The sequence below is a fragment of the Chinchilla lanigera genome, unplaced genomic scaffold (genome assembly GCF_000276665.1).
Source record: "Chinchilla lanigera isolate Chin_1 unplaced genomic scaffold, ChiLan1.0 scaffold00054, whole genome shotgun sequence".
NCBI lineage: Eukaryota > Metazoa > Chordata > Mammalia > Rodentia > Chinchillidae > Chinchilla > Chinchilla lanigera.
Genome location: NW_004955455.1, coordinates 11,321,238 through 11,335,185, shown reverse-complemented (window position 1 = coordinate 11,335,185; position 13,948 = coordinate 11,321,238). Strand labels below are relative to the sequence as shown.

Below are 13,948 nucleotides of genomic sequence, written 5' to 3'. Positions count from 1 at the left end.
TGCCAATGCCGACTGTATTTCAAGTCGTCATGGCGGGGTATTGGGAAAAGTTTTCAATTAGCAATAATCGCGCCTCGGATAAACCTCATTGGCTACGATACTGCCACTGCGCAAAGCTAAAGAACTGACATGTCGGCTCTGCACTCCCACAGATAACAACTGCCTTAACGCTGAGGTTGAGTGACTACTGAGGAATTTGTAGGTATCATGCGTTCCCATTCGAGTACTTATGTTTAAGACTCAACTAAGTGGGAAGTTTCTTGTTATTAGATTATCTTGTACCTTACATGAAAAATTTTGACATAGCAAAAGCATTCGCGTGGAATGCTGGGAGCTCTCATGCAAATTAACATGACGTCATAGAGAAGGTTGGGTCGAGACATTCATAAACAGCGGCGGGAAAGCGAGTGCCCCGGAAAAGAGAAAGGGGTTTGGGCTACAACCAACCGGGGAAAAAACATTTAACAGAGAAAAACCCTCACATAACAAAACTGTGAGTATATTGTGAAACTAGGCGTGTACTGGTGTATGCCGGTGTTTCTAGCACTGTTCAGGATTGAGACCCAGACCAGCCTAAAAAACTTTCAGAAACCCGCCTAAAGATAAAAAGTAAAAGAAACATAAAAAACTATAGTTTATAATAGTTATTTATGAAACACCAGGTTGAAAACAAAAGAACCCTAGGAAATTCACACTGGGGAAAACGCGCTTATCAACCTTGTCTTTCTTCATGGGAAAAGAAAATAAAATCTAAGATAAAATGCTATACTACTTTTTATTGTAAAACAGTACACATAAACTGCAAGAGCTTAAAAGAAATCGATGTTCTCTTTAAGCTTGTAAAAAGCACAATTTATTTCTATTGTTAAACAAAGATTATTCAGTCTCCGTAGAGACTGTCAAAAATTGCCAGTGCCGACTATATTTCAAGTCGTCACGGCGGGGTATTGGGAAAAGTTTTCAATTAGCAATAATCGCGCCTCGGATAAACCTCATTGGCTACGATACTGCCACTGCGCAAAGCTAAAATTCAAGCCCTTTAGTCATTATTGCCAATAAGTGAGGTTCCTATTACAGAAAGGTGAGTTTAAAGCTAGTGTAAAAACCGTCAAAGACTTTTTTCTTGAAAACGATTCAACCACACCAAATCATTTAAAGATAACTTGGAAATATATAGGAGGTTTCAGTTGTGATTTCACTTAAGCAGGTTTTGGCAGAGAATGAAGCAAAGCACTATGGGAGGGAACATGCTAATAAGCTTAATTCAGTGACAGCAGGGGAGATGGGGGACATTTGAATCATCGTAGTCAGTGTGGTCCGTTTCATATCGTAACTACCTTCTCCAAAGAGGTTTTATGGATGTTTATTGTGTTAAACACAATAAAATGTATGCATACATCTTACCATTTACCACATGAAATTTACCATTTTAACTTTTTTAAAGAGTAAACTGAGGGGCACTGAATACTTTCACATCATTTTGCAATCACCACCATCCACCTCCAGAACTTTATTTATTTTCCCAAACTTTTTTTTTTTTTTTTTTTTTTGAGACAGGGTCTCCCTATGCAGTTCAGGCTGGCCTTGAGCTCACTTCGTAGCCCAGGCTGGTCTCGAACTCAAAACAATCCTCCGGCCTCAGCCTCCAGAGTGCTGGGATTACAGGCGTGCGCCATCACGCCCGGTTTATTTTCCCAAATTTAAACTCCGTATCTATTAAACTCTAAATCCTTATTCCCCTCTCTCCAAAGTCTCTGTCTGTATGAAATTGACCACTGTAGGTACCCTATAATAAATGAAATCAGCCGGGCGTGCTGCCGCACTCCTATAATCCCAGCACTCAGGAGGCTGAGACGGGAGGATCGTTGCAAACTTGAGAACAGCCTGGGCTACAAAGTGACCTCTAGACCAACCTGAACTGCACGGCCAGACCCTGTCTCAAAAGGAAGGAAGGAAGGAAGGAAGGAAGCAAGGAAGCAAGGAAGCAAGGAAGGAAGGAAGGAAGGAAGGAAGGAAAGAAAGAAAGAAAGAAAGAAAGAAAGAAAGAAAGAAAGAAAAAGAAAGAAAGAAAGAAAGAAAGAAAAAAGAAAGGAAGGAAGAAATCATACAATATCACGTGATTTGGCCCTGCCAGATTCTGGATCTGGTTTATTTTACTTTACCATAATATGTATCGCTTCTCGGCCTTTTGGCTAAGATCAGGTGTACCATAATATTTTATGGTTGACCCATGTTGCAGTACATATCAGCATTTTCTTCCTTTTTATGGTCGAATATTTCCTTAGATGGAATTATACATTCATTCTTTAGGAACGCTTAGGTTATTTCTACCTTTCAGCTCTTTTTTTTTTTTTTTTTCCTTTCAGCTCTTGTGAGTAATGCTACTTTGGTGTTTAAGGGTCATTTTGAGTTCCTGTTTTTAATTATTTTGGGTACCTATCTAGAAGTGGAATTGCTGAATCATATGCAATTCTTTTTTGTTTTTTTGTTTTTGGTACCGGGAATCGAACTCATGATCTCACACCTGCCAGGCAGGCACGGTGCCACTGAGCTATATCCTTGGCGCCCGTATCCAATTCTATGTTTAATTCAAAAGAGTTTTTTGTTTTTTTTTGTCTTTTTGAGACAAGGTCTCACTATGCCGCTCAGGCTGGCCTTGAGCTCACTTTGTAGCCCAGGCTGATCTCGAATTTGCAACGATCCTCTTGCCTCAGCCTCCCAAATGCTGGGATTACAGGCATACACCACCACATCCGGCCTCAAAAGAGTTTTATGAAGAGAGAAGAGAAGACTATTCCCATAGAAGTGTCTCCAATACATAACGTTTGAAGTAACTTTCACCCTTACTACCTATTTCCTTTGGCAAGTGGAAAGCTGAACTCATTTCCTCCCTGACCTATATTCTCAAAAATACTTTTATTTTGATTTTTACCATTAATTAATTTTTTTTTCTGGTACCGAGAATCGAACTCACGACCTTGTGCTTGCCAGGCAGGCGCTGTGCCACTGACCTTAATCCCCAGTTCCCTTTACCGTTAATTAAAATTCAAACAAACTGGGTGTGGGGTGTGGTGGTGCACACCTGTAATCCCAGCACTTGGGAGGATTGCTGACCTCATGGCAGCCAGGACCTGGAGAGCACGAGGGAGCCTGAGAGGAATGGAAGCAAGGCCAGATATGTTTCCCAAGGTCCGACTGCTGTTACACTCCCTCTGACGAGGCCCCACCCCCATTTCAATCACCTCCCAATAATGCCAGCAAATTATGATCTCAGGGGGATGGGGATATTGCTCAGCAGCACAAGCGCCTGCCTGGCAAGCGCAAGATCCTGAGTTCGATTCCTAGTACCAAAAAAAAAAAATTATGATCTCATCAATGCATTAATCCACTGAAAAAGTTAGAGCCCTCATGACCCAGGCACTTCAGATGCCCATTAGCTAAAGGCAAGTATGGTGGTGCACACTGTAATCCCAGTATTCAGAGGTTGAAGCAAGAGGATCGCTGTGAGTTTGCCTGTGTCAAAAAAAAAAAAAAAAAAAGAAAAAAAAAGCCCATTAGCTGGCAACCAAGCATGCAATACAATGAACTTTTGGAGGACATTTTATTTCATTTTATCTATTTTTCTGGTTTCTTTTGTTTGTCTTTGTCTTTTTGAGACAGGGTCTTGCTCTGCAGTTCAGGCTGGTCTTGAGCTCACTTTGTAGCCCAGGCTGATCGCAAACTTGGAACGAGCCTCCTGCCTCAGCCTCCCGAGTGCTGGGATTACAGGTGTGCACCACCACACCCAGTTTATTTACTAGGTGTTTTTTTTTTTCTCTCTCTCTTTTGGTTCCGGGAATCAAACTCAGGACCTTGCACTTGCCAGGCAGGCACATTTGCCACTGAGCTATATCCCTGGCCCCCTATTTACTAGGTTTTTTTAAAAAAATAATTATTATAGTTTTTTGAGAACAGGGGCTTGCTATGTAGTTTAGGCTGTCTTTGAACTCACTATGTAGCGCAGGTTGACCTCAAACTGTGGCAATCCTCCTATCTCCTGCCTCAGCCTCCTGAGTGCTGGGATTACCAGTATGCACTATCACACCCAGTTTGGGGGGACATTTTATATAATAACTACAATACCTTCCATGGGTGACTTTCCAATGCAATGAATAAAAATTAAAAACTCACCTAGCTTCTCTCCAGAACATGGCATGCTTTGGGACCTGAAAGTGCATTAGCTCTGCATTTCCAGCTAATCTCTGTGATTGATGCTTATTTTATTTATTTATTTATTTATTTATTTATTTTCTGGTACGGGGAATCAAACTCACAACGTTGTGCTTACCAAGCAGGCGCTGTGCCGCTGAGCTAAATCCCCAGCCCCGATGCTTATTTGATTTAGAGAACTAGAAAAAGGTAGTATGAGTCTGAGATTTTTCTATTTGTTTGTTTTTTTGTTTGTTGGTTTTTTTCCAGTACCGGGAATTGAACTCATGGCCTTGCGTTAGCCAGGCAGGCGCTGTGCCGCTGAGATAAATCCCCAGCCCCGAGTCTGAGATTTTTCTAATCAAACCAACAATGAGAAGGTCACTATCCTGATGCTGTCACAGAAAATGTGCTGGATTACTTTGTGTGTGTGCACCTGTGTGTGTGCCAGTGACTGAACCTAGGACCTTCTTTATGCTAACTAAGCACGAGCTCGGTGCCCTGCCGCGGAGCTACACCCCCAGCCATTCGATGTTTTAACTTACAGTTTGGTTCTTTTGGCCAACGTGATTAGATCAACCGAGGCACATAAAGCTGTTGGGTGACTGATTCGGAGCTTAGTAGGTCCCACAGGTAGTGACCTATTGAGTTGTAGCTGCTAATACTGCTCCCAAATTGCTAAGTGGAGTCACTTTACCAGTATTTATCTGCCTCCAGCTTCCCTCTTGCTACTCTGGGATTTCGCTCATTTCAAAATAGGAGACAGTCCTTAGCTGGAGTTCACAGTCCATGCTAGATTATGTTCTAAGAGATGCACTAATTGATGCCTTATATAGGTGATGCTATGGAGCAGTGATTTGTCCGGGCCTCTCCTCTTGATGAAGGAAATCTGTAAAACTGGGAGTGAGGCCCAAGCATCGTGTTGATGGATTTAATCAAACATAAGATAATAAATATTAAAAGAGTCAAATGAGTGAGCCCATTAGTCCACGTATATTATACTTGGCTTTAATTGTTGATATTAAACCAGGCACAGTGGTGCATGTCTGTAATCCCAGCTACAAGGAAACTGAGGCTGAGAGATCACAAGTTCAAGGCTAGCCTGGTCAAATTCATGAAATCCTGTCTCATAATAAAAAAAGGAAAAGAGGCTGAGGATATAGCTTAATGGTAGAACACTGCCTAGCATGCACAGGCCCAGGTTCAACCTCTAATACTGAAAAAAAAGAAAGGAAGGAAGGAAGGAAGAAAGAAAGAAAGAAAGAAGAAATTGTTCATATTAAATGTAAAAAAAAACAAATTTTCAGATAGCTGTGAATCTATTTCTTCAAAACCCACTACGAAGTATTTTATACATGGTAGTGAACTCGTTTGATCCCTTGTGGTGAATGGAAAGGGATATAAATACCATAGATGAAGGTGGGTCAAATCTATATTCTTTATTAAATTACTAGCTGGAGCCTGGGCTACAAAGTGAGCTCGAGGCCAGCCTGAACTGCATAATGAGACCCTGTCTCAAAAAGACCAAAAAAAAAAAAAAAAAAAAAAAAAATCAGATTGAGCATCCTGACTCTGAAATTCTAAAAGAGGAAGAAGAGGAAGAAAAAGACTGGGGATGTAGCTCAATGTGTCAATGGGTTCAATCTCCAGTACTACAAAAACCGAAAAAATCCTTTAAAATTTTTTTCTTTGCTATTAGCTGGACGTGGTGGCGTGCACCTGTTAATTCCAGCCCTTGGGAGGCTGAGGCAGGAAGATCTTTGAGAGTTCGAGACCAGTCTGGGTTGTAAAGTGAGCTCAAGGCCAGCCTGAACTGCATAGCGAGACCCTGTCTCAAAAATACAAAAAAATATTTTTTTTCCAAAAAAATATTTTAAGAGAAGATGAATTTGCTGGGCGTGGTGGCACCTGCCTGTAATCCCAGAACTTTCTGAGCTACATAGCTAGACGCTGTCTCAAAAAACAAACATGAGCCAGGAGTGGGGGCGCACGCCTGTAATCCCAGCACTCAGGAGGCTGAGGAAGGAGGATCGTTGTGAGTTTGAGACCAGCCTGGGCTACAAAGTGAGTTCAAAGCCAGCCTGAACTGCATAGCGAGACCTTGTCTGAAAAAGAGAGAAAAAAACCAAAAAACACATGAATTCCTAAACTAGCGCTATTGGGATGGCGAGTTTGCACTCAGATCATTGGTACCCACGTTCTAACCTCTTCTATCTGAAGGAGAAGACTGCTGTATGTATCGTGGTTGGCTCAGGGCGCGCTGGCCAGGATTCCAAAGTCTCACCAGGGAAGGTCGATAGAGGGCGCGCCTCAAGAATGGCCCTTCAAGTATGGCCCTCGTAGGATTGTGGGATTTGTAGTTTTTCTAGACTCATTTTTGCTTCATGAACTACACTTCCCAAAATGCATAGGGAGCAGGATAGTCCCACTACCGGTTGTCAAGTGTCCCCTAAACTGGGAAAGGTAAGTGTGTTCTGTGCAGGCTGCAGGTTTCTAAAAGTTGTTTATTTCTTGTAAGGGGATTGCATTTCTCCTCGTTGCCGGTGGTAGGACCTGGAAGAGAAGAGCTGTTCCCACGGAATGTGTTTTCAGCAGGATATCCCTGGCCTTTGGCCTTAGGAAATCTGACCCTGTAGTATTTGTTTAGCAGTCCACCTTGTTGTGGAATGTCAGGCAAAGCTAGGTTCTGAATTCAGGTGTAGAAAGTCAAGCATAAAACACTGTTTGCCTATGGGGTGCGTATCAGTAAAGAGCTTCTGTGTTATATCAAAGACTAAGTCAAAGCTTTGTGTTTACAGCTAGAAAAACTGACCCTCATGAGTGTTGTCCCCCTCCCCCCGTGCCGTGTCTAAGCAGCAGAATCTGTAAGGGAGAATACACAAATCGGGGGCTGGGGATTTAGCTCAGCGGCAAAGCGCCTGCCTGGCAAGCGCAAGGTCGTGAGTTCGGTTCCCGGTACCGGAGAAAAACCAAAAAAAAAAAAAAAAAAAGAATATGCAAATCGTATGGGACAAATGAAGCAATAAAAGATGTGCACGTGGTTAATGCTATCAATAAAACAAAAGCCTGAAAAGTCTGACTTGTTGGGCTAGGAGTGTAGCTCAATGTTAAGAGTTCTTACCTAGCGTGCTGGAGGCCCTGGGTTCAATTCCAGCATGGTGTGGACCTCGGTGAACCTGACATACTATAGCTGAAATGCTTTTCTTAGCTTGTGGAGAAGTAAGATAATTCTGATTATTATTATTATTATTATTATTGGTTTGCTTTTTTTTTTTGGTCGTTTTGAGGCAGGATCTCGCTGTGCGGTTCAGGCTGGCCTTGAGCTCACTTAGTAGCCCAGGCTGGCCTCGAACTTGCAAGGATCTTCCTGCCTCAGCCTTGCAAGTGTTGGGATTACAGGTGTGCGCCACCATGCCCAGCCAATGGTTTGGTTTTTATTTATTTATTTATTTATTTATTTTTTGGTTTGGTTTTTAGAGACAGGGGCTCTCTATGTAGTTCAGGCTGTCTTTGAACTCACTATGTAGCCCAGGCTGGCTAGAACTCGTGGCAATCCTCCTGCCTCAGCCTCCTGAGAGCTGGGATTCCAGGCATGTGCCACCATGCCTGGCATAGATCTTTCTATAGCTAAGTGGTATTCCATCCTATAGATAGACCACATTTTGGGTATCCACTCATTAGTTAGTGATTACATTTGGTTGCAAAACCCTGATTCTCACTTGAGGTGCTTTTTTGTTTTGTTTTGTTTTGTTTTTTGTCTAGAATGAGGCTGACGTATGGGCTGAGTTTCAGGTCAACAAAAGGCTGCTGGGCCACGAACCTCAGCCAGCAGTGCTTGCGTGGATCCAGTAGGTTGTTTGTGCCACCAAGTCCTCCTGTAAATCCTGAGGAAGTGAAAGAGTTCCAGCACTTCATCTCCCTTTCCAAGAAACTCCTAGTGATGACCGGGGCGGGAATCTCCACCGAGTCGGGGATTCCGGACTATAGGTCGGAAAAGGTGGGACTTTACGCCCGCACCGCCCGGAGACCCATCCAGCACAGCGATTTCGTCCGCAGTGCCCCGATCCGCCAGCGGTACTGGGCGCGGAACTTCGTGGGTTGGCCTCAGTTCTCCTCCCACCGGCCCAACCCGGCACACTGGGCTCTGAGCACCTGGGAGAGCCTCGGGAAGCTGCACTGGCTGGTGACGCAGAATGTGGACGCTCTGCACACCAAGGCTGGCAGTCAGCGGCTGACGGAGCTCCACGGATGCATGCACAGGTGCGAGAAGGCACAGGCTGCCGCAGAACTGTGCATCCCCTAAGAGCAGCCGCCCTGGCTCTCCTGATCATGTTGCCTTAGTCACATCTTGAGAAAGGTTTTGGGAGCAAGTCCTTTTGGAGTGGATCCTACTAAGCTCAGAGAAGAGTAGGGATGTAAATGGAGGATGGATGGGGAGGCTGAGGCAGGAAGATCACTGTGAGTTCGAGGCCAGCCTGGCTCCAGAGTGAGTTCAAGACCAGCCTAAACTACATAGTGAGACCTTGTCTCAAAAAGAAACAACAAACAATACATGGCTGTTAAGTGTATGGTTCTTTTTATTTTTATTTTCAGTACTACAAATTGAACCCAGGGGCTTAGCCCTGAGCTACATCTCCAGCCCTTTTTATTTATTTATTTATTTTTGTTTTGAGATAAGGTCTGCTAAGTCATTGAGTTGCCCAGGCTGGGCTCCCATTTAATACTATCTCATTCTCTGAGAGCTAGGATTACAGGTGTGTGCCGCTGTGCCTGGCTGTGTGGCCCTTAATATAAATGATTGCACGTTTAAACAAACAGTAGTCAAGCTTGGGGTAATTGAGGAAGCTTTTAGGGTTAAGTTGCAGCTTGAGCCTGGCTTTTGTGTGACTAGACACGGAGGAAAGAGAGGGTTTGCTAAAGGAAGGGAATGTTGGAGCCCAGGGCAATCTGGGCTGACCTCTAGGGAGGACTTGGGATGGGGACTGGTGTGGAAACAGATTGTCAGAGGAAGGAACCCAAATCCTGGTGCATTTGAAAGCCAGGCAGTGCAGCTTGGGTCTGTTGTGAGACACAAAGGACCTGTTAGTGGTTTCTGAGTAAGAGCAACATGATAAAAATAGATTGGATGAAGTCCAGACAGGATTAGGAAGAGAGGACCAGGGAGTCAGCCCAAGGGACCCGGACTAAGGTGGTACTGCAGGGGAGGAATCAGAGTTCATGATGCCTATGGCTTACTAAAAGAAATCAAATACAATAATGAAAAAAAAAAAAGGGAGAAATTTATTCTCGAATTTTCCCTGTTCATCCAGAGTAGCTTTCTGTCATCTGTCTTTTCCTCCTTCTCCATCTTTAAATAAACTGTCTTTTAAAAAATACAGCTAGGTGTGGTGGTGCACACCTGTAATCCCAGCAATTGAGAGGCTGAGGCAGGAGGATTTTGACAAGTTCGAGGACAGCCTGGTGTACATAAGTTCAAGGCCAGCCTGAACTGGGCGTAGTGGTACACACTTATAATCCCAGCATTATGATAGGAGGCTGAGGCAGGAGGATTGTGAATTCAAGCCCAGCCTCAGTGATTAAGGGAGATGCTGCCTCAAATATTTTTTTTTTTCAAGTAATACTTTAAATAAGGACTGGGATGTATATATTTCAGTGTGAAGGGCCTGGGTTCTATCCCCAGTACCATAATTTAAAAAGTTATCTGAAGGCTGAGCAGAATGTGTAGTCAGGAAACATGTTCCTCCTTGCTTTAGAATGCTGGTAGAATAAGGAGGTGAGAAACAGATCATGAGAAAAGATTATGAAAATGCGGGAGAAATTAGAAAAGAAATGCTCTCGGGGCTGCCCATGCGAGGGAGGACACAGTGCTCAGCGGGGCTGTCTCGGCTTTCAGGGTCCTCTGCTTGGACTGCGGCGCGCAGACCCCGCGGGAGGCGCTGCAGGAGCGCTTCCGAGTCCTGAACCCCAAGTGGGGCGCGGAGGCCCAGGGCCTTGCTCCGGATGGCGATGTCTTTCTCTCGGACGAGCAGGTACAGAGTTTTCAGGTGCCACCCTGCCTTCGATGCGGAGGCCCTCTCAAACCAGATGTCGTCTTCTTTGGGGACACGGTGGACGCTGCCAAGGTCGATTTTGTGCACAAGCGCGTGAAAGAGGCCGACGCTGTGTTGGTGGTGGGCTCGTCCTTGCAGGTATCTGACGCGGGGGTGGGGTGGGGGTGGGTAATTGCTCCTTTGTAGGGTGAGAGGCTTGAGGGAGGGCCCCTCCTGCGCGGACCTAGCGAACCCTCATTCGAATCTCCTGTCCGGGCAGGTGTACTCTGGTTACAGGTTCATCCTGACTGCCTGGGACAAGAAGATACCGATCGCCATCCTGAACATCGGGCCTACGCGCTCGGACCACTTGGCCTGTCTGAAGCTGAATTCGCGCTGCGGGGAATTGCTGCCTTTAATAGACCCGCACTGACCACAGCCTGATGTTCCTAGGCCGGAACAGGGATCTTCCCTCCAATCCTGCTGCTGAAGGTAAATACCTTTTTATTTATTTTTTGAAACAGGCTCTCACTGTTAGTTCAGGCTGGCCTTGAACTCACTATGTAGCCCAGGCTGGTCTCAAACTCCTGTGTCAGCCTCATAAGTGCTGGGATTACAGGCATGTGCTACCATGCCTAGCTCCTTTGCCCATTTTTTTTTTTCCTTTGCCCATTTTAAAATTGAATTGCCATGGCTTTGTATGGTTAGGGTTTTTTTGTTTTGTTTTGTTTTGTTTTGGCTTTCTTTCAATTTATTTTTGTTGTTTGGGTTTTTTATTTTTTGTTTTTTGTTTTTTTTTTTTTTGTCTTTTTGAGACAGGGTCTCACTATGCAGTTCTCGCTGGCCTTGAACTCACTATGTAGCCCAGGCTGGTCTTGAACTCGCAATGATCCTCTTGCCTCAGCCTCCCAAATACTGGGATTACAGGCATGCACCACCACGCCCGGCCTTTAATTTGTTTATTAGTGTTTATTTTTGCATTATTGGGAATTTAATCTATGATCTGGTACTATGCTACTTTCCCCTTTTTAAAAATTAAAATTTTTTTGGTATAGTCCAAAAAATATGTAGTCCAGTCTGGCCTCGAACTCATGGTGATCCTCCTGCCTCAGCGTCCTGAGTGCTGGGATTACAGCCATGCCCCACCATGCTTAGCCAAAAGTACTTTATTTTTGAGACAAGGTCTTACTAAATTCCCTGAGCTGGCCTCAGACTTTTGATTCTCCTACCTCAGACTCCTGAGTAGCTGGGATTAATAGCATTCGCCACCACAGCCAGCTCACAACCACTTTTTAACATACTTTTACACTAATTTTGTATTACTGGCATAATATATATTTCTTGCAAAGTGTACATGATGATACAGATAAATTACAAATAACCCATAATCTCACTACCTAGATAACCCACTTAACTTTTTCTATAAAGAATCTTACGTTTGGGGGCTGGGGACTTAGCTCAGTGGCATAGCGCCTGCCTGGCAAGTGCAAGGTTGTGAGTTCGATTCCCGGTACCGGAAAAAAAACCCAAAAACCAAGAAAGAAAGAAAAAAAAAAGGAATCTTATGTTTAGTTATTACTTTTTATTTTTGGGCCTGGGGAGTGCTGTGGTTGGAGTTTTACTACATCCTGCTTTTATTTAATATATAGTGTCCATTCTTCTGTGTTCTAAGTGCTTTGGTGTTTTGCGTATTGAATCAGCCCCCATACCCATTCCCATTAATTTGCTTCATTTCTCTTCAGATCGGAGGCCTCCTCCTTTCTTCCTCAAAACTCATTGGCGCTCCTCCACTGCACCCTGTAGGGGGGCAGCAAACAGCCCTGTCTGCCGGGGAAATCTCCAAGCTAGGCCTGTATTGCAGAGCCAAGGAGTGAGCTGTCAGGCCAATGAGGTTTACCCGGGAAAGACTTTTTTCAAAGAAACAGCTGCTCTTGATGGTAAAACTGCATTCATTTCCTTTTCCTGCCAACTTCCAGAGGAAATAGTCTTGGGAAAACGTAGGGCACAACGCTGCCAGGAGGGCTCACCCAGGGAGCACATTCACTGTGTAAGTGCAGAAAAAAATGACTTAGTGACTTAATTTATAACTCCAAATGGTTGTGTCTTTAATTGAACCATTTTTAAAAAATAAATGTGAATGAATGTTTTATTAACCAAGCCTTCAAGTATTTTGTAGCATACCAGTTGTGTGGGCTGCACATTTTTTTTTTAAGATATATTTATTTTTAATTGACACAAAGTAGATATTTATGGGGTACAGTGTGGCATTTAATACAGGGATACAATGCTAATGACCGAATCAAAGCAACCACCATATCTCTCATTTGACACAGTTGTTGTTTCTTTTTGTGTTTTGTTTTGTTTGTGGTGCTGAGGATCGAACCCAGGGCCTTGTGCATACGAGGCAAGAACTCCACCACTGAGCCACATCCCCAGCCCTTATATTCTTTTTAAAAATGAACTTAGCCAGGCGTGATGGCACACGCCTGTAATTCCAGCACTCGGGAGGCTGAGGAAGGAGGATTACTGCGAGTTCAAGACCAGCCTGGGCTACAAAGTGAGCTCAAGGCCTTACTGAACTGCATAGCAAGACCTTGTCTCAAAAAAAAAAAAAAAAAAAATCAGCTTAAAGAGAGAATGGTGCTTTATGACACAGTTCTCTAAGGAATGAGAACCCTGCCTGGCACCTGGCTTGTAGAAAGAAAACAGTTAATTTCCAAGTCGGGGTGGGGGGGGAGGCTCTTAATTGAATTTGTTTCTGCTGAGGAAAGAAGTAAGACTTGTTTGATTACTGTGTTATCCAGGAAGAGTCAGTGTACCCTGAGAAATAAGGTGGATGGAAGAATCACAGGCTGCTCTGGAGAGCCTTTTGTGTAAAACTAGGACAGGCAATACCTGCTCATCCACACCTGCCTAGCAAGCACATTTCAGGTCACCTGGATAATCCAAGGTCTGGAAAAAAATTTTTTTTTTTTTTGTCTTTTCGAGACAGGGTCTCGCTGGGTAGTTCAGACTCACCTTGAGCTCATTTTGCAGCCCATGCTGGTCTTGAACTCGCAACAATCCTCCTGCCTCAGCTTTCCAAGTGCTGGGGTTACAGGCGTGCGCCACCACACCTGGCCTTAAGCCATTCTCATTCACAAACCTCATCAACGGGGCCAGGAATATAGCTTAGTGGCACAGCACCTGTCTGGCAAGCGCAAAGTCTTGAGTTCGATTCCCAACACAAAAACAAAAACAAAAACAAAAGAAATCTCAACAACAGTTATGGACAGACACTGTATTAAGTAACTAAAGATTCAAAAGATACCACTTTTTGCCCTGAAGTACCTCACAAAACATTCCATTCCACCCCTCCTGTTCTCTACCAGAAAATTGCATGAAGTAGTGCATGCAGTGATGGGCTTAGAAAAAACTTAGTCCTCATTTTATTTAATTACTTACTTATTCATTAAGCCAGAGCCTCCTACATGCTAGGCAAGCACTCTAGCACTTTTTGGGGGGTGGGGAGCTACTGGGGATTGAACTCAGGGCCTTTGCATCCTCGGCCCCCTCCCTTTTGAGACAAGGTTTCACTAAGTTCCCAGGGTGGGCTTCAACTTGCAATCCTCCTGCCTCAGCCTTCCAGAATGTTGGGGTGACTGGCATGCGCCACTATATTGGCTTCTACCGCTGTTTTTGTAAAAACTAAGATCTAGAATTACCTAAGACCACATTACATAGTTTGCAAG

At 44.1% G+C, this 13,948-nt stretch overlaps 1 protein-coding gene across 2 annotated transcripts; it reads left to right on the top strand.

Annotated features, from left to right (window-relative positions):
- The first annotated feature begins 399 nt into the window (after positions 1–399).
- Sirt4 (sirtuin 4) lies at positions 400–12,374 on the top strand. Of its 2 annotated transcripts, none has more exons than XM_005396514.1 (5): positions 400–493; positions 7,951–8,448; positions 10,082–10,376; positions 10,498–10,709; positions 11,960–12,370. In XM_005396514.1, exons 2-4 carry the CDS (start codon positions 7,952–7,954, stop codon positions 10,648–10,650), a joined length of 945 nt encoding a protein of 314 aa, XP_005396571.1. In that variant the 5' UTR covers positions 400–493; position 7,951; the 3' UTR covers positions 10,651–10,709; positions 11,960–12,370. The 2 variants fall into 2 exon arrangements, with proteins under 2 accessions (XP_005396571.1, XP_005396570.1); XM_005396513.2 differs by lacking the exon at positions 400–493 and adding an exon at positions 6,601–6,651 and having other exon boundaries at positions 11,960–12,374.
- The last annotated feature ends 1,574 nt before the right edge of the window (positions 12,375–13,948 follow it).

What these genes read in the sequence shown, in the direction of transcription:
- Sirt4 (XM_005396513.2), top strand. Translation starts at nt 7,952, where the DNA reads ATGAGGCTGACGTATGGGCTGAGTTTCAGGTCAACAAAAGGCTGCTGG. An exon ending in CTCCACGGATGCATGCACAG is followed by an intron (nt 8,449 to 10,081) that starts GTGCGAGAAGGC and finishes CTCGGCTTTCAG; the next exon opens with GGTCCTCTGCTTGGACTGCG. An exon ending in TGGTGGGCTCGTCCTTGCAG is followed by an intron (nt 10,377 to 10,497) that starts GTATCTGACGCG and finishes CTGTCCGGGCAG; the next exon opens with GTGTACTCTGGTTACAGGTT.